The 23,986-nt window shown below is 45.1% G+C and overlaps 1 protein-coding gene across 4 annotated transcripts; it reads left to right on the top strand.

Annotated features, from left to right (window-relative positions):
• The first annotated feature begins 1,678 nt into the window (after positions 1-1,678).
• Positions 1,679-23,065, top strand: hdac9b (histone deacetylase 9b). Of its 4 annotated transcripts, XM_053887876.1 has the most exons (12): positions 2,084-2,152; positions 2,286-2,368; positions 8,807-9,048; positions 9,982-10,150; positions 11,344-11,467; positions 11,846-11,967; positions 15,523-15,654; positions 15,942-16,057; positions 17,980-18,102; positions 19,029-19,206; positions 19,278-19,492; positions 21,544-23,065. In XM_053887876.1, exons 3-12 carry the CDS (start codon positions 8,878-8,880, stop codon positions 21,865-21,867), a joined length of 1,674 nt encoding a protein of 557 aa, XP_053743851.1. In that variant the 5' UTR covers positions 2,084-2,152; positions 2,286-2,368; positions 8,807-8,877; the 3' UTR covers positions 21,868-23,065. The 4 variants fall into 4 exon arrangements, with proteins under 4 accessions (XP_053743850.1, XP_053743849.1, XP_053743848.1 ...); XM_053887875.1 differs by lacking the exon at positions 2,286-2,368 and having other exon boundaries at positions 1,679-2,152; XM_053887874.1 differs by lacking the exon at positions 2,286-2,368 and having other exon boundaries at positions 1,682-2,152; positions 8,810-9,048; positions 9,982-10,151; positions 11,336-11,467.
• Positions 23,066-23,986: the final 921 nt, after the last annotated feature.

Genomic DNA, 23,986 nt, shown 5'->3' with positions numbered 1-23,986 from the left:
ACAGTTATGGAGCCTGACTTCCTCTCTTGATCAGTCGTGCCTCAGCCGGCGTGGAGGTCAGCCTGAAGACTTGGTGTGGTTTGACAGATGCTGTGACAGATGGCGCTCTGGGTCATTAGCCATCTTTAACTTGAACTTGGAGGCCTGTTATCATCCAACCCATGTTAACCTAAACCCCAACTTAAGATCAAGAAATTATTTATAGAACATTTGTATATAGTGGGAATTAAACAAATATACAATCTAAAAAAAAAATGTTGATATTCATTGAGAACTTAATATGACAAAACAATGTCAACATGATATTAAGACACTTTATATTTTGGGAAAAAAAAAATCTAAATTCCAAAGAGGCACTATAGTTTTTATACCTGAAATTCCAGTCAAAATGTCTATTTCAATTTCAATAAATGCCTTCAGTCTTCAAACTGACATAAAAACGACTATTAATCAGTGTACAGCCAAAGCCCATGTCTGATGGACAGACGTTGCAGAACATTATAGAGGGGGACTATTTTTTTAGATCTATGCTGTAGCAGATAGTTTGTTATGTGGCAGGAGCAGGAGATGTCTTCTTATTATAGGCCTACTTTATAATCTGCTGGAGTCTATTGGAGCTGAGCATTTCCTCCTGGTCCACTTCATGGAGCTGCAGTAAATGGATTGAGGGGTTAAATATTTGTCCAGCTGAAAAAACACAGTAAAACTCCTTCCCTGTGTGTCTGTAGTCAGTCGTCAGAGCTCGCGGTCTAAAAATAGCCGCGCTGGCTCCACGCCCCTGGCTGGGGGACAGGTCAAATTATGAAGGAAAATGAAAAATTTAAAGGCACAGGCTGTTTGGCCACAAAAGCCGCACCGCATCAGTGGTCAGATAGAACATCTGACTTGACTTTAATGGGATGGAGTCCGATTATATTAACAGCCGAACGTGGCTGATTTTAGATGTCATATTAATTGAATTAGGTTGTCGGAAACCTCGAAACAGGTCACGGGTTTTGTCCTCAAAATATCCAGCATCCTCCTTTGTTCTGTGAAACTGCAGTGTGTCATTCGTGAGAGATGATCTTCACACCGTTTATGCAACTGCGATAACAGTTGGCTTTCTTGGCAAGTTGGAAGCATGCTTCCCGCGTAACCGTCCTGCCCTGGATACACACTGAACCTCACACACGCACCCAACTAATGCAGCGAGGTTACGCTCCCGCTCCTCAATGAGCACACTGTTTCTTTAGCATCGCATATGACCCAACTCATCATGTGGTGAATTTGTCTCACTGCAGCTGATGGCACTTCTTTTAAGCAACAGGACGGTGGAAAAAAAATGGATATTTTTTGTGAATCAAAAGAGAGAAAAGTCGCTGTTTCAAATGCAGACCAGAGTTGTGCTTCACATTTGTTTCTGTTCAGGTGTAAAAAAGGATCTTTTGCGCCGATGCACCTGTGAGAACAAAAATGACATAAATAGAGTGGGTGAGAGCGATGTGTTTCACAAATCAGAGACTGAAGGGGAATCAGCAGAGAGGGAGTCAGGAGACATGCCTTCTGGCAGGAGCTGAAGAAGACAGCTGTGTTTGGTGTGGTATTTTTAAACGCATCAATGCTGCTCCAATCCCTGCGCCTCGCCTGACCTATTTATAGCCAGGGCTGGCCATTGTTCTATTTCTGTCACCTGTGGGCCACGCAGTTGTTGATTCACATGCAAATGAAGCTTGCTCCCTCCCTGGCTTAGCATTGCTGCCTTGCTGAGGAGCTGGAGCACACTGCGCTGCTCTCCTCCAGCTGAGCCTTCCCTCTCTCGCCGTCTCTGAACCCAGAGAAATCCACAGGCAGATGAGAAATACTTTGCCAGTGTTGTTGACCAGACTGAAATAGGGCGCCGGGAGTGGGTGACAACCCTGTGGTGTTCCGCTCCCAGAGTTTTGGCGAAGGAGGAGGCGGACGAGGCAGAGCGTCTGTCGTGGTCTCTCCCCTGAGTGGCTGAGGGGTGGCTCTTGGTGACAGGAAACGCAGGGCTTGCGATGAGACCTGAGCGCTGAGTGGAGTATGCTGCAGACGATTTACGAGGGCGAGTCAAGTTTCTCCACAACAGAAGGGCGTGTTGGACCCCCGAAGATCACCAACCAGCATAAGATGCACAACGTTAACAACTCAGGTGATCACACAGCCTGCTGTCTTGTTTTCCCCACTTCCTTTCATCTCTCATCTGCTGCTCACTTCCCTCGCATATTTGCTCAGTCTCTCTCTCTCCCTCTCTTTCTCTCTCTGCGTTGCCTACTCTCACCTAGTCGCTCATTCTGTGTGAAAAGAGAACTCAGAGCTTCTCAGCTCAGCAACGTGCTAGGATCAGGCTTTTCCTTCCTGAATCAAGGTATTTACTTTCCAAACCTTTCATCCTGCTGCTAACTTATCTTTCGCTTGCCGTTGTGCGCTTGCTTTGCTGCTGAATGTCTGGAGCGAACCGGTCCTCTGAGCGAGTCACCGTGACACCATCTGATTGTGTTTTGCAAGAATGAGCAAACAGGAAAAACTGTGACAAAAATACAGAGGGGACGACTGAAAGGTTTCTCTCGGGAAATTTACCACAGACACGGCTTGTTCTATTTTGGTCCTTAGAATTGAATAGACAAGAGTACACGAGTGACATCAGCATGAGTAACTGCCATTGAATGCATTGACTTCTGATGAGTCACGCCTTTTTAGATTTAATTTCTGTCCGCATGAGGCTTTTGATAAAGTGTGAAGGCTGGCTTTGGAAAGTGCCTTGTGAAAGCATGTCATGTGGGTTGCTGAGTCGCAAATGATGCATACAGACGGTGAGGAAAAACATATGTTGTGTGGAAACGGGACAAAACTTTGCGAGGCAAAACTAAAGTCTGAAGCGAAACGGACGCCAAAAGAGCGATCGTCATTTGAGAAGCCGGCTTCAGCTCCCTCTGTCTTGGGAGACTGCAGGGCAAACAACAGATTCGCAGAGAGCCTGAAATCAGGCTCCTTGCTTATTCTGTGGGTCAGCTATTCTTAGGTGAGTTATTTTCGGCTTATGGCAATAGCCTGCTAAGATTAGGCGTCTGTGCGTTATCATTCCATCTTGGTATGCTCCTGATAGAACCCTGTTTTGGAACAGATATTTTGAGGTAAATGTGTTTCGTTCTCGCGTGATATGAACGATGTGGTGCGTCTGAAACACGGCAGCAGACTTGGCTTGTGTAACTGCGGCCGCTCGGGGTTCAATCATGAGCATATGTGTGATGTGCTTTAAAATGCCGTTGCTATTGTGTGGAAAGGGGTTCGGGCATGTTGTCCGTGCGGCATGGTCATTAGATTGATGAATAACATGTTCATTTCCAACAGCATTCAGGTGAGCTGTTCACTCGGGGAAAACTAATTACATCCCACTGAGCTTAAATTCACCAGGAAAATATCATGCGGGCTCACTTCAATAGAACCCTTTCAGAAGGTGACAAAGGTCTCCCTTTCAAGTCCTCTTGTTCGTTTCATGCATCTGTTCATTCGTCAGCGTCAAAGAAACAGCTAAATTAGCTTGTCAACACATTGAAAAAAATTAATATAAAAGCTGTTTTTGTCAGTGAAAAGTATGCATATATTCATTTGTGTTGATATTGTCTTTCCTCCTCTGATTCTCTTGTCATGTGATCTCTCTCTATTTATTTTTGTTCTCAAAACCAGTTTATGTAGATTTAGACTGTGTTTAAGTTCATCTCTGAGTGGGATACTATAAAACATGAGCTTCAGAGGATGCAAAGATTTGGTATTTCTCATGTCAATAAGAAGCAAAATGGAAACAGGCTTAACCGTTTCCTACTTTATACTGAAATACAGTGTCACTTAAATTATCCACAAGTTAACACTGCAAAGAATCAAAATCACCACTCACATTACTTTGTTCTAAAATTTACATTTTAAATAGGAAGAAAAACAAAACAACTGAAGAGTGCACTGACCTTTATAAGACATGACGTTGCCGTGTTAAAACTTAAAAACTGTCATGATACAAAGTGAACATCGGAGTACAAATGTATTATATAATGAAACTATAAAAAAATGAAGCAGTGAGTTCCGTGGCTGCATTTCATAATTGACGGGAAAACAGCCACCTCACTTGGGGAAACTGTGTTTCACTTAGCTAGAAGTGTGTGACTAACTACAATGTTTGTGTCACAGAAGTTATTTGTGTGGCTCGTGTATCTACTTACAAGTCAGAACAGTTAAAAAGGTAGCTGCTCACTACTTATGAAGGTGTTGTAAGAGTGGTCATAAACAAACGGCTTTGATCTCTGTGGTTTTTCTTTGGAAGTCCTTGTGGTGTTTTACTCGTGATATGTTTGTTAAAAAAGTAGCCGTATTATCGTCATAAAAAAATCAAGTGATCACTTATATGAAGCTAGCTGGTGAATTGGCTGACAACCTGTGAGCTTTGACTCGACTAAAAAGACGAAGCCGAGTCTTAAAAATAAAGTGCAGTTTCCTGCTTTAGACATACCAGCTGCTCAAAATAACAAGGCACTTAATGAGAGATCCAGCACCACATTGCAGTCCCCGGGATCAGCTTATTTTTACCCGCAAATATCTTCTGTATCTCTGTGTCTATTTATACTCACAGACGGGGAATTTATGCAGGAGCCATCTTTACTAAATCAGGCGACATGTTTAGCATATATAGTGACGTAAAGGCAGGAAGAGTTTACAGGTGTTCTCACCCTCCATAAAAGTTATTCATCAATACAAGCATCTGTATGTAGCTGAAGTACACTATGGCACCCTTCTATTTTTGGTGGAAGGAGAATAAGACGTCACTTCCTGTCTAAAGGTTTCTCTTGCTTGCCATGAAAACATGTCTCTTGCCACTATCATTAGGAAAGCTACCATATATGTGAGTCAGTTGCCTTATATCAAATATTGCCATGGATGCAGAACTGTAACCAAGTCATTAGTTTGAATTCCTATTGGCATTAAGCCTCTTTAAACCCAGCTAACACCAACAATAGCTACGTTTATGGTTGGTATTAGACCATAATCTACTTGTATCATGTAAAGGTATTATTGTGCGTGTGTCTTAGTAGAGGGGTGCAAGTCCACTAATGTAACTTCAGATTAAAACTGTTATTGAACACCTCGCTCGATGATTCTGGGACACCAGAGGTCCGGGTCTGCTCTCACGCTGTTGCCCAATGGCCCCGCTGTGCACCTTCCTCGTGGAGGAATTTGGACTTGGGGCAGTGGGCTAAAAACAAATCCGAGCGCTGGCATTCATAAATCACTGATATACCTCGACACACATCAACTGGAATATTTAAAGGAGCGTGTTCGTGTTGACATCACAGTCGATCACTTCAGGTGCTTCTGCATAGACGACCAGAAAGTGACTTATTTCTCCCCTGTTATGTTGAGCAGGCCTCACAACTGTGACAGTCTTTCGCACATTGTCTATATTAAGACCCTGCTCAGAAAAGCATTTATATATTTAGCCCTGGTTACTGCTGCTTCCTCATCATCTTCCCTGTAATGTCTTGGTTTTACAATAAATGAAGATTTGCCACTCGCTTCTACTTTTTTGGAAGTGTGCATTGACTTTGTAGATGACTGAAACAGGGCCGAATGAGAGTCCAGGGTTAGGAAAGAGTTAAGTTTTGTATTTGAGTCATCACCTATAAGGAAGTGAAAATGCGAGATGCTATATTGATTCTGATGCCTGCCACCGCCCTGTAGGACCTCATTATACTCCCTCAACGTTGTCATTACGTTTCTGCTGCCTGCTGGACAGTGCGTGGCCGAGAATAGAAGCGGCACATGAGGCTATTGTGGTTTCCTCAAGGGCCATTTCAGACAGCCTTGGTTATCAAAGGTGCCTACAGCTTTCACACTCCCACTCATGCTCTCCTCCTCCTCCTCCTCTTGCTGCTCAACCAGTGTTTGAGATCTTGTGATGGTGGTCCAGTTTGATGTTTGGATCAAAATGGAGATCATAGTGCCAGTGAGGCGAGAGGATGAAGAATCTTCAAGTGCTATATTTAGGTCTAGAAATGTGGCGCTGAGGTTGAATGGTTCTGTAAATCCTGAGGACTGGCTGAGATTCTCTGTCAGGGAAGAGCCTCTTCTACAGGTGTGCGTTTCCTGCGCCTGCTCTTTCATCTGATTTGAGCTGTTTTTAGAACACAGAGAGCAAATTAAAGCGCAGGAGTCCCTTTAGCTGCCATCCCTCTTTGAACGCTTTAAAGAGAAGCGCAAACTTAGCCAGTGAAGCTCCCCTGACTGTTGGAGGGTTTTATGATATTCCATCTATCTGCGTTTACTCAGGATTCCATTCTTATATAAGGGAGGGAAAAGAAGCTGATATAATAGTCAACATGTCACATTGGCGCTGTAGGCAGGAGATGACATGCAGTGAGACTTAATATCTGCAGAATGGGGAGACATAATTACGTAGACAGCGTTGCCATGACAGCGGCAAGTTAGGGTGGTGGATACTAGGGTGTGGGGGTTGTCACAGACCAGGATTGCGCCACTTGCTTTTATGTTTCTATTTATAACTGCCGCCGCATACACATGGAGAGGTGGATGAAAAACAGGCTACGTGATAAAACAAACCGGTGACACAGAGAAGAGGAAGCCACTTTAAAGATGGCTGCTGTGGAGGGACTCAGTTGGAAGTGTTTTTAAAAGCAAACTCATGGCCACGCCACATATTTCAAAAGCGAAGGTACTGCGTGTTCTGTTGCCATGGAACAGGTGCTAAATCCCTCATCTAAATGTGACAACTAAAAAGGCAGATAATAGGGCAGCAAAGTTAGCAGCGGTAAGTGGTTTGATGCGGAGAAGCTTATAGAACAGTTTGGTGAGTAACCAGAGCAGGGGGCGGACTGAAGATCAGGCAGGATTTCGCTTCAAATGTCAGGGTTGTCTGAAGTGGCTGACAACAGGGAATCAATGCAACACATGAATCATTAAAGATTCATGAGTAAACTGAAATCTTGGGGTGAATAACATGTTGTTGTTGTTGCTGAAATATCGAGCAGTGCTGTCATGTGAGGGCTGCATTAGATAAAGATCCACGCAGTCTCATGCTAGACTCCTGCACCAGCTGTGTCCAGGAGAATATACACATGGTTTTATCCATAGATCACCTGAATGCCCACTTCAGTGCTGTTTAAAACACTTGTTTTTGAGGTAAGTCAGTCGTCCGTAGTTGTTCTCTAACGAAAGGTTGGTGGTCGACATGTTACACACACACCATTTTCCTGACAGGCCTTAATATGACTGAACACTTGCACAAAATAGTATCACGAGGTTGTTCTCTGAATATAAATGCTTTCATTTATCTACTTATTTATTTATTTTTTATTATTAAAGTGGCAATCTTATCTTTCTGAGAACTATGCAAAACATAAAAAAAAAGATTTCAGCAAAAAATGCTCCTCATAGTCCAAATAAACCTCATCATCAAAACTCAACCATTAATGTTAGAAATGATGACAACCATATGTCAATACAATAAATATGAATAAATAACAACATTATCCAGCATTTAGACCACTAAATATATGAGCATAAAGTTGAAGTGGTCAGAAATACTTCTTCATGATGAGTTCCCTCTAGTTTCATAAGTGCCAGACACGCACAACTAAGGGCCGCATTGGGCCCCGGGGCCTCACCTTCCAGAGGTCTGAACCTCAAGCAAGAGTTGCCAAGTTCATCTGTGAATATGACCCCAACAGTGTTTTGACTAAAAGGTTTGACATCACTTTTATATTATAGTGCGCTTCATCTTTTGACGGCAAATAAAGATGTTACTAAATACAGATCTACATATGTGGTGGGACAAAAATTGGTGACTAAAGTCGAGCACGGGTTTGTGCGTGGCTTGTTCTGCTTTTCCAGATTGAAATCATACTGAACAGAACTGCTCAGAAACAAACAATTCTATCCTGATCGCTACAGTCCAGCAACAGTGAAATTGCTGTGTTTCCTGAATCTCTCTCTTATTCTCTGCACATCACTTGCTTCCCTGAACGAATCACTGTTGTTTTTCCTCTCAGCTGAGGCTTGCTGTCTCTTCATGAGCCGAAAAGATAACCTTGTGTTCTGTTAATTGGTGACGCAGATCCTCCTTCACACTAGAGATTTGTTGGATGTCACACCAGGGTTACAGATTCATGCGCGAGGTGTTTTGGGAACATGTACCACATTACATCAGCGTGTTTACTGTTAACAATTTTAAACACAAAATATGGAATTCTCTTTCTTTTCCAGCGCAGTGTGAAGGCGTGATTCAGAACGCAGCATCTTGAGTCTTCCGTAAAGATTACAAAGATGAAGGAGCCCTGTCTCCCATATTCCTTACTGGCAATTGATTTCTTCGCTGGAAGGTTCTATATTTAGAGCTCTGGGATAAAAGGGATGCCCTATCACTTTGTATCTGACAATTACTCATAATGGAGCTTTTCTTTCTAATGCACTTCTTGCTGCAGTGGAGGTGCTGGAACCATGTTGTTTTTGGAAAGATTTCTCTCAGAGATGGAAGGATGAGTTTATGAAAATGGTCTAAATGGCCACTTCAGCCCAAACGTCCGCTGACTGTGTGGGTCCCAGTGGACTCGCTACTGACGGATGTGATCCAGGGTTTGTTTATAGCAACTATTATAATTGCAGGCTTCTGAGGATTGCATGAGAGACGGCTGGCTCCTTTTACACCACTTTCCTTCTTGCTTCTCCTCTCTATCAGATTCTCTGTGACTCGACCGTCTTCAGATCATTTATAGATGCTTCTCCTTTCCTCTCTGTATGGCAGTAGACATCAAGCAAGACGCGCCGCTGACTGTGGATCCTTTATCTCCGCTGGACCTGCGCACGGATCTCAGGATGCTGGGACCGGGATCTGACCCAGGACTGTGGGAGAGGCAGCTGCAGCAGGAGCTTCTGCTCATTCAGAAGCAGCAGCAGATTCAGAAGCAGCTGCTGATCACCGAGTTCCAGAAGCAGCACGAGAAGCTGACCCGTCAGCATCAGGCTCAGCTCCAGGAGCACCTGAAGGTCAGTGGTCTGGAGAGCACACACTTTAGTTTGATGCATTGGAATTGGTGTTTACGAATTCAAGTGCATCCACCTCACGTACCTCAGAGACGGTGGTTTGAGCTTCAGCTCAAATGAGATACACCACTTAAATACGTATCATTTGTGACTGTAGTTGTGTTAAACAATGTGTTTGAGATGATGCTTGGAACGATGACTAGACTTAAACCCAGGGATCCTTACATCAGTCTTCAACTGAGTAGCAACGGAGGTCATGGGTTTGAATCCTAATTTGGACTCTTAGGCAAGGTCCTTGCAAGCTAGAGGCTTAGCGGCTTCATTGTTCTGTCATGGAACTGAACTGGGCTCCCTCAAAACCTCTCATCAAAATCAAGACCCGCCCACCCTGGCAAAACACCCACCACTACCATAATGCACTGCAACAGTTGAAGCTGATGTAACAGCTCATATTTGAGAGACACAGCTTTACATCAAAATCATAGCCCCGCTGAATGGAGGGGGTAATTCTGAGTCTAACTCTGTGTGTTTCAGGGTGTTTTTTGTTTTTATTCCCTCATACGGAACCGTGTTCAAGCTCAGTTTGTGAAGTATTTCAGATGAAATGTATTCAAGTTCTTTCCTTGTGTTTGTGAATGTTGGAGCCCCATATGTTGGTTTAAATGCAAACTGAGAATTTTTAAGTGCTAATTATGTATTTATGTGAAGCAATATGTTGTAGAGCAGAACATTAGAAGTCCACTGAGATGAAGGTTGGGAGCGACACAGAGAGGCAATAGCACATCACAGCATGGTTTTGTTTGTGGCAAACACACACCATTCCAAAACATCGAAATAAAAGCTGCATGTTTACAGAAAGTCAATAGTGTTTTTTATAAAAATAGATTTATCAGCGTGCTGGCTTCATGCTGACTTTGAGGCCTGCTCATTTCTCAGCTCCAGCAGGAGCTTCAGGCGATGAAGCAGCAGCAGGAACTTGCGGAGAAGGAGCGTCGGCTGGAGCAGCAGCAGCAACAGAACCAGCAGGAGAAGGAGCAGGAGAGGCATCGGAGAGAGCAGCATATTTCCAGCCTGAGCCTGAGGAGCAAAGAGCGCTCCAGAGAGAGTAAGAGCTCGATAACGACATCCTGCACATCAATCCAACGATAAACACAACCGCTGATAGAATACACATTTGCTGCGAGCTGTCAGGGGATTTGCCTCACTCAGACTTTCATTATTTAACTGCACTGTGGGTGAGGGGGAATCATTTTAGAAGCATATGTTACCAAATGGGATGTCGGATTCACTTTCTCCTCACCATGTGGTGATCTCAACAGCGCCCCCTAGCATCATTTACCTTTACCGCAACATGTCTCACTTTGGGTACTCAGCACACACACAGCTAACTCTCACTTGACATTGCACCGGAGGGTTTTTCAGGATCACGAATGTAGATAGTATTTTCAGACCTAATTTCTTCGTCTTCTATGTTGAGGTCTAGCTTTATTTCAAGCTGAAATTCATGAGCAAGACATTCATTTCTGGCCGTTCTGTATTGAGAAGTATGCTGGTTTTGGTTGACAAAAATAATTAGTGCTTCATTTCAGTTTTTAGGTCATGTTTAGTAATACATACAGAAAAGGGTAACACATGCTTGATACTATTTCTATAACTTCCTAAAATTATTTCAGGGTCCGGTGGAGTAACAGGGCTCAAACCCAAGTTGGGAGGAAGTCAGCTTGAGCCCTTTGAGTCATGTTTTCGAAGCCAAGATGTTCTTATAGATTGTTTTGTCATCAACATCCCTAACCACAGCAGCAATGGTTTATTTTGGTTGACATCTGCTGCTAGATATTCAGTGGAAGCAGAAAATGTTGATGTTAAATATGGTTCTTTTTCAAATCACATAAGATATTAGACTGCAGTAGCTGTAGGCTGTTGGGAGCCACGAACCTGAGGCCGGTCAGGAGATCATTTCTTTTTGTGGCTTGATGAAAATAGCCTCTCATATAGTGTTTCATATCTGTTTTTACCTATAGCTAATAATAGATAAGATGTATGACTTTGTCAGGGCAGGTAATTTGAAACTGTGGCCTGCAACTAAAACCCTCCGCTGGGAAAAGAACATCCCGTCACAGCTTGGAAGGGAAATGCCCTTTTCGCTCACTAGGGGGCGTCCTTCTTGCATAAATCGTTGCCAGCTCGCCAAATGATGTGCAGTTAGTTGTTGCAGATGGATTTAGCGCACTCATGATTGAATTGTAACGCCCTAGGGTAACCCCAAATCCCTTCCTTTTCCAACTTTTGGCCTCACAGGAGCGGTGGCAAGCAACGAGGTGAAGCAGAAACTCCAAGAGTTTCTGTTGAGCAAGTCAGCGAAGGACCCTGTCAGCAACGGCGTCTCTCACTCATTCATCCACCACCAAAAACTCTGGTACACGTAAGTGCTCTTTTTTACACTGCTTTCAATATGACCACTTCATCTTATATAGGTCAGCAGGAGACAAAAAAGGTCAGTGGCCAAACATGTATTTATTAACATAAATAAATGTATTTATAAACATTTATTATTATACTTATTTTTTGTCTCTAAATATGTTTGCTAATATGAGGTAGTTGAGGCTAACAGGGCCAATGGAAAGTGAAACACAAGAGGAGCTGAAATACTGTGCATCCTGTATCACTATTTTACTATGAACGTTGTTGACCACAGACACTCACAGCGATATGATCTGGTTAACGTGTAATAAAGTGATGGTTGATTGGTGGACGAGAGCGGTATCCTGCGCCTAAATCATGTGTATCATTGTGTGATCAGATCCTCCCACCACACGTCTCTGGACCAAAGCTCTCCACCTCTGGGCGGCACATCCCCCACATGCCACTACACTCTCCCGTCACCCATCGAGAGCAAGGACGACTTCCCCTTGAGGAAGACAGGTTGGTTTACTTGTGCTCCTCCCTCAACAGACGTCAAATTTAAACACAGCATAAATCTTCGCTTGAGGAGTGAGATTTCGCTTGTCATGTTTCTGTAAGTCACCGCTAAGACAGTTGATTGGCGTCCATGTTTATGTCTTGAGGTGGAGCTGCTCCACATGGAGTCCTTCATGTTTCTGCATTTAAAGTGACACCATTTGGTTGCTGCACACCTGACTCCTGTTTGATCATTTAAAAGGGTGACTTTCTCCAGAGTTATGGGCTTTAAAAGCTGTTTTGAAAGGACACAGGTTGCCACCAAAAAGCTGCTCAGGTTTGTCAGTTCAGAGCCAGAAGCGTCCTCCAGGGACGGCTACATAAATAAGAATAACTCCTGCACGTCTGCTTGCACGAGAGTTGGCGGAGCAAAGCTCTCATGATTCCGCAATGAGGTCACCAAATTACATTATGTGCTTTCCCCTCTGCGTCGCTTTTAATTACGCTGCGAAACAATTATTCTCGCTGAGTTATTTAACTGCAGACCTGCCAGGATGGTCTATACACAGTTTAGGACTCAATCAAGGGGATTATATGTTAAATATAAACGCTTGTTTCTCTGATTCTTTGAAGACATGGGGTGTTTTTTCAGATGCTTGCCACCACAGATATGAAGAAGCAAATTATGAAAACAGTTTCTTGTGGATCATTTTTTCCTGAGCAAACTTGATAGAAAGTTTTTATCCTCTTTGGATTCCTGAATCTATATGTGGTCATTTCCTGCGCCGGCCTTCCTCCCCCGCTTCCTGTCTGTCTTCATTAAGCTCCTCTCAGAGCTCTGCATGCGAGGGCGACGCACAAAGGTGCTGTTGTTCGCCAAGTCCCTGGCTGTCACCAATAGTTGTTTGGCAGGTGTTAAGAAAGACACACAGGACTGTGTGAGACTCGAGTGTGTCAGTTCGGAGCCGGAAAATGAGTCAGGAATTCATGAGTCAGTGAACACAGATTTAAAGTCCACCGCAATATTCATACATCACTTAAGAGTTTCCAGCCTTCTCATTCAGAGCATTCATCTTTTTCCTGGAGAGTTCACGTGATGAACTTGCTTAATTAGGATCCTCTTTGTTTCGGTTCCTGGGACCAGAATAGAGCCGAGTCAGGGCACGCGATAGTCTGCTGCAGGAATAGTTACAGCTTAGCAGTAAGAAGTGCAACATCCTCTCTGGTCTTGACCCACTTACCAAATGTGTACATTCAGCAGGTGCAGGAAAGATTTTCTAAAATAATCCTGCAGTTTTAAAACCCGCAAAGCTCAAAGCCTCTGATCGAGTCGCTGCGGAAACTCCACTCGAGAGCTATGAATACAGACCTTATGTAAGAGAATTATGCTATAAATCTGACACACTGACTAAATTCAAATCGGAGAAACATAGTCCTTCCCAACGCATCACTCAAAGGGCCCATATCTGATCAGTAAATTTGCTGCTTCTGTCTTACATCATTTCTGTAACCTCACCTTTCATTGTTTTCTACCATTGGATTCTGCAAATGAGAGATTCATCACTCTGTGTGTCAAGACATCTGCTGCACCTTCTTCTCTGCCTCTACTGTGTGTGTTGTCTGAGCGAGCTCTGGAACACTGGACCTGTCTCGTTCTCCTCATTTTGCCTTAATGTATTGTATTGGCCACCTCTACTAAAGCAGAGGTGGCCAATTAAATTTCCAAAGTGGCCAGGTTATCGTTGAGAGGGCCGTCAAACATAAGAGAAAAGAGAAGAGAAGAGAAAATAGGCAAGAGAAAATAGAAAATAAGAAAATTATGAAATTACACTTTAGAAAAAGCACAAAAAATGCTGGTTCATTGTGTTTTATTTAATTTAAACCACATTCCATTTAAAGATACTCAATGTTTCTCATACATTTCAAAATATACTTTCAGTTCTGTTGTTTTTTAAGAGACAAGAAATACTCCTAATATAGTAAAAAAAAGTAAAAGAACAATTAAGAAAAATAATCAAATGAGAAAGTTATGTTGCAGTTGCATCATAATGAACAAAAAACAATGCACAAGACAAAAATGTCAGCGACAACAACAACAATGTCAGTTTTATAGTTTTACTCTGACCACATAAATACAGTCAAAGGGCCACGTTTGGCCCAGGGGCCGCACCAGGTCTGCACTAAAGAGACAAAGATGTAAACCATTAAACATGGTTACTTTCAAAAACAACATCAGAGAGAAACTCAATCTTGTACATTTTGAACTCTAGTTTGGGCCCCAGAAATCAACAATGCACAAGTTAAACACCTGAGTGAAATGTCCCAGTAGTGACTGACTGCCACTTCCCAATGCAATGAGTCTATAGTGAGAGTGACCTCCACTCCTTGCCAATATGCAGTGTTTTGGGCCAGAGAACCAGGAGGATGCATTTCTTCCCGTGATGCTGCGTGGTGTTCCCGTGACGACCAGTCGGGACGGGTTGCTTGGTGGCAGCAGTGTGCAAAAATAGAAAGCAATCAAGGCAGCGGAGCGTAAAACAGATTCGTACAACTCCCAACAGCGTTTTTTTTCCCCTCTCCATTTATCTCTCCTGCCTCCTTTCTTCCTCCCTCGCTCACTTTTCTTCTACCTCACACCCACAGGATTAGAGGTCTGTGTCACATATTAGGGAAGAGGGTTTTGCTTTTGACAAGAGCCAAAAATAGCTCCATCAAGCCCACTCACTTCACTGTGCCCCCCTTTCCGCATTCCTCCCCCTCACTCGGTTTCCATCCCTCATTTTCTGTCAGAACAGAATGCTTTGTGCCCAAGAAAGAAAGTTTTTCTCAATTATTGATGGGAAGCTAATATTGTTGTGTAACCGCGGGTTTACGTAACTTTGAATTATTTACATGCTCTTAAAATGTTCTTCAGCGTTTTGTTTATTTATAAAGATGGCGCTCTGGCATTATTCTCGAGGGCTGATCATGGTTTCGCCCTGACCCAGTGAGTCATCATGTCAAGCGGTTTCATCGCTCTCATTGTTAAATATCAATAGGAAGCAACAACTCAAGAAGCAGAGCCCGAGAGTCAAATACAGCTAATGTTCTTCCAGTGTGTCTAGCTGTTGCTAAGCGAATGTAAAAAGTCCCAGTGTGATTGTAAGCGACACACTAGAGGTGTAATATCACAGCTTTACTGTCATCTATGATGGAATGAGTCTGGATCAGTTTAGTCCAGGCAGTGTGTGTTTAGGTGTCTCTGCTTTGCATTAGTGCGATGTGTGTGTGTGTGGAGAGCGAAACATCTGCCATGCTTTTCTGTTAGTTTAACTGTTGCTACTGTATCAGAGTGTGGTCACTAGGGCGGCAGGTAGCATTGGGTTTCACTTCACTTGTTAATCTGGTCCAGATGAGGTGGAAATGGGCCCATTTGAACTCAAAATTCATCATCCTAGTGTCCAACATTATTTTTTTGTCTACATTTGTTGTGTCTTCCTGCAGCTCTCTGGCTGGAAGATGACTGTGATTTGTTATTTTAGGTCACTGCCTGAGCGCTGTATCTAATGATGACACACTGTTTTCTGTTTGTTTTTTTAGCCTCCGAGCCTAACCTGAAGGTCAGATCCAGGCTGAAGCAGAAGGTCGCAGAGAGGAGGAGCAGCCCGATGCTGAAGAGAAGAGACAGCAACATTATGACGCCTTACAAGAAGAGGGCGCTGGAGCTAATGGGTGTGTTGAATACTCTCTTTTGAGTTGAGACAACATACTGAACAATGAAGCACCTTGATGTCCTCATTCATCATGAACCAGCATTGGTCCAACACTGAATTGACAAAGACAATATTCAAGACAATATTCCAATTTTATTAGTTATATATGCTGCTGAAGAGTACTAGTGTTAAGGGCATGGTTGCATTCACATTTTTAAAGTCACCACCTCATGACAAAGTATTGCATGCAGTTGCTTAACTTCTCTGATCGCAGGTCATTTTCAATGATACCTTCATGTTTTCTAGACTCCACACCCACAAACAGTGCCCCTGGCTCCGGCCCCAGTTCTCCCATTGGGGCCTCAAGTGCCTTGGGGGCTGAAAACGGACCCTCCTCTCTGCCTACGACCACAAAAACAGAGGTATGTAATTATATTGTCTGCACATTTATTTGTCTCTCGATGATCCGAGCCGCTGCTGGGTGGCAGTCGTTCCTGGTCGGAGGACAAATGTCTCGCTTCTCTCTGCACCATTAAAACCAGCTCGCAGTCCGTGATGTTTAGAAGGAGCAGTTTGGCCTAAGCATCCGACTCCCTGGAGTTTATTCTTGTGAAGATGACGCGTCCGTTATGGAAAAAAAAAGTGCAGAACAGCAACAATAGGGAAACAAAAGCGTTTTGTTCCAGATGCTTCTGATTCATATTAATGTAGCCACATCTTTAGCTTGGCCGTTGAGCTCTCTCTTGGCTCGTCCTTCAGTTTCTGTCATCGCTCTGGGTAAATGCCCGAGCTTCCCTCTGGATCATGACTGCGTTTCAGACAAAAGTTTTCAGCTCACTAAAGAGTCGGTTGGCAGTGCTCCTGAACAGATGCTGGGTGGCATTACATAACACATGCGGCATCACAGGAATCAATTCAGTTGGATTTATTTTGCCTCGCGTTTAAAGAGACATAGTTTAGAGTCGTTTTTAATAAAGTGGTGCGGTTGTTTTCCTGTGTTGCTCACTTCTGGTTGTTTGGTGTGAGCTCGGGAAATGTTCTTTCTCAAGTCTGGGGCGAACAATGAAAAGTTCAGAATTTGTTCTGTATTTACACCCAGTCGCTGTATATGTTGTATAGCATTGCCAAAGACATGGTTTTGTGTTTTAAATGGTCCGTGATAATGGCAGCCGCTCACTCCTCTGTGACTGCCCATCTGTTGACAGACATTTTGAGGGGGTGAAAATGAAGTGTCATTGCTGATATGCAGCCTCCTCTTGCCCTGTCTTTGTCAGTCTGTTATCACTGAAGACTGAAACTGGAAGAGAGAAGAAAAAAAGTCTGCTCACATACCATGATCATCCCATTAAAATGAACGTGGAAGCTCTTGGAAAACCTATTGTCCATTCTCACGTCAGCTCTTTAGGTTGACCTCATGAAAAGGTTCTCCACAGGGTGAAATAGAAGTAAGTCTTGGCTTCTAGCTCAGCTCTTTTATCACCCCATTCAAGACCTTAGAACCATTTAGGACAGGGCACTAGATGTTGCCTTCTAAGTCAAGTCAGCGCTATTGTTCTGAGAGCTGGGGTACCTCCCAGCACCCCCCATCCCAGCTGTGTTTTCCTTCACTGTTTGTTCTCCAAGGGACTTCCAGAGAAGCGGAGAGGTGAGAGACGCCCTGACATCAGGCTGAAGGTTGCGACTCATGACACGAACAAACCAGGAAGTTTAATTGATATCTCAGGCACTGGTAGCCAAAGACACCCACATGCTAACAACGTAAACACAGAGGAGCGCTGCGATCTCACGGGCGCCTTCGGTCATCTGCGGATTTGCTGGGAGACCTCATGCCTGTTGCAAAAGCAAGGCGTGTTTTTGCACTGTAACATTAGGTATCCTTTTTCAGAGCGAACGGGTCCCTCGGGTCAAATATGGGCCGGATATCCACACGCAGGTCACAGAGTACTGGTAGGGGTTGGAAGGATAAACAAGGCTTTTCCCAAAACCACATGCTGGCCCGCTGCTCTGCTGGGTACAGGAAGTATGCCCCAGTGCCGAAGGTCTCTCCGAGAGTCGCCTGAGGGCGGGGAGCCCTAAGAGCAGCCGGGTCGCCTCAAACTCAGAGGGCCTTGATTTAATAGTTTTCAGAGTTATAAAACAACCACATCAATCTCAGCACTGCCATTCTGTCGATGGCCACCGTCGCACGTCGTCCTCATAAAAGCATGGTTTCTGTTTTTAGCTACGAGTGCTGTTTTTAGTCACACATCATTAGCGTTTATGTCAGCGCTCTGAAATGGTCCGTGGTAGGATAACAGAATATCTGGCCGTCTCTTACATCTGCCTGCTCTCTGCTGCCCGACAGAGATGGCCGTCGCAGCCCAGATTGTTCCGACCCGAGAGCTCCATGTCCGTGCTGAGCCTGTACACGTCGCCCTCCTTACCAAACATCACCCTCGGGCTTTCCACCGCATCGTCTCCTCTCAGTGTAAGTAGAAAGACAGTGGTTGGCTGGTTTAGCTAGTTGCCTCTTGCTCTCTCAGCGGCTGTCGGAGTTTTATGTACGATGGTGGGTCACTGACCTGCGGCCCCCAATGATTTTATCGCCCCCTAGATAAATATTGTTCTGCAGTGTCTTGTGTCAGCCGCGCTGTTATCTTCCACTATTACCCCATTCATCACCACTTTTAAAAGGTCCTCTCAAGTCGATAACGCAACACGTGATATATCATGTTTTTCAGTGCCGACACATTCCAGCCAGAGCCTGCTGCCGTGACTGGTTTTACAGCTGCATTTTCTTATGAGGATATTCAAGCATCTGAAGAGATTCTTAGTTTTTTTACGAGTTTTTTGAGGGGCAAGTAATTACAGATTTGGTCTTAGTGTTTAACTGCTATATGCAGCAACAATCTACTTGTTTTCTTATTTCGAATTTACTGAGGAGGACATTATAGTAAATGTGTGCAGTCATTTATGAGGATTCTGTACTGTCCAACCTGAGGCCTGGGGGCCAGAACTGGGCTGGCTAGTCATTTTATGTGGCCCGCAAGGGATTGAAACTAAATAAAAGATGGGAAAGTGGGCGACTTATCTAGAGTTCTTGACCGTTTGATACATTTTGTTTGGCCCCGACTTAAGTTTATATAAGACAGGTCAGCATGGTGGTGTAGTGGTAGGTGCTGTAGCCTCACAGCAAAATGGTCACAAGTTCAAATGGGTGTGTCTCTGAATGCATCTGTGCACTCTGGTTTCCTCCCACTGTCCAAAAACGTAGGTTGAAGACTCTAAATCGTCTGTCTACATCTGCCATATGAAGGCTTGGCTCCTTTCCAGGGTGTCCCCTGCCTCCCCCAGCTCTATGAATGATGGTGTAATAGTAGCCACAGATATTTATTAAAATTTCATTCCAAACAGGCGGCGATGGGTTTGAAAGACAGGTCGTCCGAAATCAAGCACGGCCTGCCCACTCAGCTCCTTGGACCCGTGCCGCTACACTCAGGCCTGGAGTCCAAGGTGAGCCCCAGTCACCAGGCCCTGCTCCACCACCTGCTGCAGAAGGAGCAGATGCGGCAGCAGAAGATGCTCTCCACTGGTGAGAAGACTCGAGTCTCGTGAGCTGCTCATGCAGGCGACACGTCAGAACTAACTGTGTTTTCTGTGAAGGCCAAGGATGTTTGTCGCCCCACCCTCAGTCTCCTCTGGCCATGAAGGACCGAGCATCTAACAGTCGCCCCAAACTACCAAAACACCGGCCCCTGAACCGGACCCAGTCAGCACCACTGCCTCAGAACACACTGGCCCAACTGGTCATCCAGCAGCAGCACCAGCACTTTTTGGAGAAGCAGAAGCAGTACCAGCAGCAGATCCAGATAAATAAGGTACAGGAGGGCTCATCAATATTCCAAACACAGGTCTGACTTTCAGACGCTCTGATCTGTATTCGGCTCCACGTCTCCAGGGGTCCGATTTAATCATGTCAAGCACACGCTTCTATTTTTAGCCTTTTCTCAAGGTATCCTGGAAGCTCAAGTTTACAGTCTTTCTGGGAATCTTTCTGTTATTTCTGCGCCCAACTTCAAATGGGCTGGAAGTGCTTCTCCTGCACTAATGCTGTTATCATAGCTTGAAGCATCAGCGTCGCTCTCATGCTAACTCGTGTGAAATTCAATGCAGCTAAGGTCAAACGGAGGAAAAGGCCTTCGGAATACATTTTGTTCCTCTGTGGCAATATTTGTGTTTCGGCGACCTTGCCTTGCACTGGGTGCAGCTATTCTGCCCAGAGACTTGTGCGAAGTGGCAGCCGCCGTGAAAGGCAGCATTGTGTGCGTCGAAGTATTGATGCCTTCTGATGTGTCCCAACACGGGGCTCGGACAGAGCCTCGGGACCCCTGACGGAAAAAATGTTTGGGCGGGAAAACATTGCTTCGCACAGCTCTGTTTCACCCTCCGTCCAGTCCCTTATTAGCGCGCTGATTTCGTTTGCCGTCAGAGTCACGTGAACAACTCCCGCTCGGATCAATCGCCACAATGAGATCGCAAGTAAAGCCTCTTATAGAGGAGGTTATAAATGGCGGCTAATCAGGGATGAGCCCTGTGTGTTTGTTGAGAGGGATCTGTCAAACATTGCCCTAATTAGTTTCCTAGTAGCAGCTCGTTGTCTTTTTTTTGGTCAGTCGGATCAGTAGGGGGCACTAATGGAGGTGAGGGCTTAGTGATTTCAGGAAGAGGGCTGAGCACTGTTCACTAATGCCCAGCTAAAGACAGTCACTTCCAGGTGCTTGTTTATGCAAGAGCTCCAGTCTGAAGAGCAGCTGTCTGCTGTTGTTTTTACAGCCCTCTAGTGGTGGCCGGCCGCCAGCACAGCCACTGCTGCATCACTATGTTCTGAAGTGGAATGTGAGTTTACCATGAATTTAGTCTGCTCTTCAGGAGTTTATTAGTGGGACATGTGGAGAGACAAAGTTTGGGAGATGATCAAGGAAAATGCGTGGAGATCTTTAAGGTCCTGGGATGATGACTGGCCATGAGAGGTACAGAACCTGTTTGCTCAGTGGAGCCTCTTTTTCAGCCCTGAGGATTGGACTGGTCTGTGTGAATGAAATGTCCAGCTGCGAGAAGGCTGAGGAGGGTTTTCTGTTCGGGTCTCATCTCTGATTTTTGCAAGTGATGTGGTTCTATTGCTCTGCAAAAATCCCTGTAAAAAATTTAAAGAAAAAGAAAATACATTATTTATCAAATTTTCCATGGCAAGTCTCGCCGGAATTCAACTCTTTTCCAGTGTAAAGCTGCGACCTCTGGAGATCACTGGAGCACCAGACCATGATGTGGACAGGATGAGACCCCGATCCTCTTAGAGAGAGCTGTGAAGCAGCCCTGAAAGTTCCTGTTCCTCCTCCTAACTGTAGCCATTAGCTCTAGGGTGGGTCTCACTGGTGTTTTGACCCAGTGACCCGGGAGAGGCTCCAAGTAGAGCCGCCGCTTCTCTAAGTTGAAAGAAGCTGGTTAGGAGGCCTCCCTGCTCCTGTTTTCTGGGTAACCTGGGGGGGAAGTCCCAGGTCTGCCCCAGGACTGATCCCATGGTTCAGGATGTGCAGAAAGATCGAAGGAAGGTGTGATACACAGCACTTTATCGAGCCTCTAAATGCTGGTCCCTTCTCTCCTACCTGTGACGAAGGCTGGAGTGAGAAAGTGCCCACACTTGAATCACAGCTGGTTTTAAACGTCGCAGAATACAAGGACTGCATTCATCACTCTTTATTTGTGGAATATGTCTGTTTTAAGGAGACACATTGGAGCGACTGCTCCCTTCCTTCCATCGAGATGTTTGTTGAATGTACCCGAGCTGCAGTGTTTCTCCTGTTATCGATGATTGATTCTGAGGCTGCAGGCTGTTATGGTTGCTAATGTGCAGCTTTAATGTGTTTGGCAGCTGCTGTCCAAGTCCATCGAGCAGTTACGTCAGCCCAGCGCACACCTGCAGGAGTCGGAGGAGGAGCAGGAGGAGCAGCAGCGGGAGGAGACGGAGAGCATGCAGGCGGAGCGGCCGCCTCCTGCAGGCGTCATCCGGAAGCACACGTTCAGCAGCAGCAGCAGCGGCTCGAGCAGCGAGGCCGCCGACTCCCAGTACGGGGTCGTCAAGGTCAAGGAGGAGCCACTGGACAGCGAGGACGAGGCCAACCCAAGCCTGGAGTCCCCGCAGAACACCTACCTGCACCAGGTCAAAGGGAGACTGGTGATCAGGGCCATGATCTGAGGAGGGGTCTCACTCACACACACACACACACACACACACACACACACACAGCCGGCCAGTTCTCCTGTCGCGACACTGACCCTCTGTGATCTCTGTACAGTACGTTTCTGTGTACATAAATATGAAGATAATTTAGGCAGCTCTTCTGAAGAGCCATAATGAGTCTGCACAAGATTTACAAATACTGTGGATTTTGCATCAAAGATGATACAGGTGTACAGTCGGGGGGTGGGAGGGCGACGGGGGGTCGATGTCGACACGCCACCTTCACACGCTTTAAAAACGAGAGGAAACTGTGTATTCTTGAAGCTCTGTGACGATGTTTGGCGTGTGAACCTGAACATCTGCTGTCAAGAGAATGTAAACTTTAATCCAAACAGAGGACCCCCCTCAGGGGAAAATAGTCTCCGCCCACCTATTGTAATCTGAATGCTAAAGCAGGAATCTCCCGACGCGTCTCCTGGTTTCTCTCTGGCGGAGCTGCGTGTCAGCCAACGCTCTCCTCCCTCTGGGTTCCTGCCCAGCTTTCAGCAGACGCGGGGCGAGAGAGAGTGGGAGAGGGAGAGAGAGAGAGGGTCGGGCAGGAAATGCCTTCTAGAAGCCAGGAGCTGGAGTGATTCATGTGCACTGGAATGTCGAGAGGAGGACTTGGAGTCGGAGGGGCCAGGCTTGAGAATTGATTCACTGTCAGGGTGAATTACTGTGGGGAGTCCTGTGATTGGGGAATGGCTTCCTTCGTATCCCCTCGTGGCACCACACGTACCTCAACATGCAGGTTTGATGTAACTTCCCACGACGGGACCTGGGCTTTCTTACTGTCCTCTCCGCCTGTTCTCCCCTGAAAGTGCCCATCGCGACATGTATAGTCTTGTCTTCAAGTGGTCCTGTGCTGGGTAGCCGTGATCCATCCCGTTCCGTTGGTCGCCGTAACAACTAAACTGCTCGTGAGATTCTGTGATTCATGTGGAGAACCGTCCGTCTTAAACTGTGCATCCGGATTGTTAGGCTTCAATGTTTTAGGAAACACAATCAGAACATTGTGAGTGTTCTTCTCTTTGATTGGCTCGTGAGGAGACCCCCCCACTGCAGCTGGGGGAGGGCTGCGTTGTGGGGGTCCTGTGGTCTGTTCAGAACCCTCTTTCTTTTCTTGCCTTGTGTGATCAGAGCATTTTTTAAATAAAATAATTTACCTACTTGCTTTTTTGGCTCTTGATTTTTCATTTATTTGTGAGCAGGAGAGGGCGCCACTGAGAGGTTTGTGTCTGACGTCATTATCGAGCGTGTTGACCTCCCACCGAGACAGGACGGCCACTGCTCTTCACACACCCTGAGTCTCTTATCATCTCAGGGACTTAAACCAGCACCAGCAGGAGAGACACTTAGGGCCAATGGGAGCGCAGCCTCAGGACACATGCTTGCCTGACAGAAAACTTCATTTTAACACAAAATAAGATTATGTAACACAATTTTTTGAAGTAATATATATTTGAAGAGATGTTTTTCTTCCTTTTTCATCTCTTGAGGTGATAATGTCGTGGCACGAAATGTCAAGGACAATCCAGGCTGATGTTTGCATTTAAACATCTCTACAAAGATCTACTGCTAAATATGAATTATAAAATGTTTTATATTATTAATTTTATTCTAAAAAAAACCCCTTCAGATTCTCAAGTCTTTCTCCTCCTGGTCATTGATGAATGATTCTGACTTGTTTTTCCCACACAACTTTCTCCCAGCCAGCTCTTGTTTTGGGGGATCTTTGTGGCTCTTTAAAGGGAGCTTAAGAGGCTTTTAAAAACATCTCTTTGATGTCAGTTGTTGTGGCAGCAGCAGATAAGGTGAGCGGCGAACTGCTGATATATGACTTGAGCGAATACTTTCAAAGTGAGCTCAAGCGATTTCACAGCAAGCTTAGCCCGAGGGACACGCAAGGATGAGACCCCTGAAGTGCAGCCACGGTCTCATGTTGTTCCTCCACTCAGGAAATATCAGGGGTGATTACATTAGCTGCAGGGAAATGAGATCAGTGGGTCAAGATGTCCAGGCACCAAGACTTGGAGCAAACTGTGGTGTCGTTGATGAGCTCTCGTAATATTTGTGGCATTAAAATATCCATCAT

This window comes from Synchiropus splendidus, chromosome 15 (genome assembly GCF_027744825.2).
Source record: "Synchiropus splendidus isolate RoL2022-P1 chromosome 15, RoL_Sspl_1.0, whole genome shotgun sequence".
Classification (NCBI taxonomy): domain Eukaryota; kingdom Metazoa; phylum Chordata; class Actinopteri; order Syngnathiformes; family Callionymidae; genus Synchiropus; species Synchiropus splendidus.
This window is presented reverse-complemented; position numbering and strand designations above follow the sequence as displayed.

Coding starts and splice junctions, on each gene's coding strand:
- hdac9b (XM_053887873.1), top strand. CDS start 2,044: ATGCTGCAGACGATTTACGAGGGCGAGTCAAGTTTCTCCACAACAGAA. Junction 11,468..11,845: donor CACCAAAAACTCTGGTACAC/GTAAGTGCTCTT, acceptor TTGTGTGATCAG/ATCCTCCCACCACACGTCTC. Junction 11,968..15,522: donor CTTCCCCTTGAGGAAGACAG/GTTGGTTTACTT, acceptor TTGTTTTTTTAG/CCTCCGAGCCTAACCTGAAG.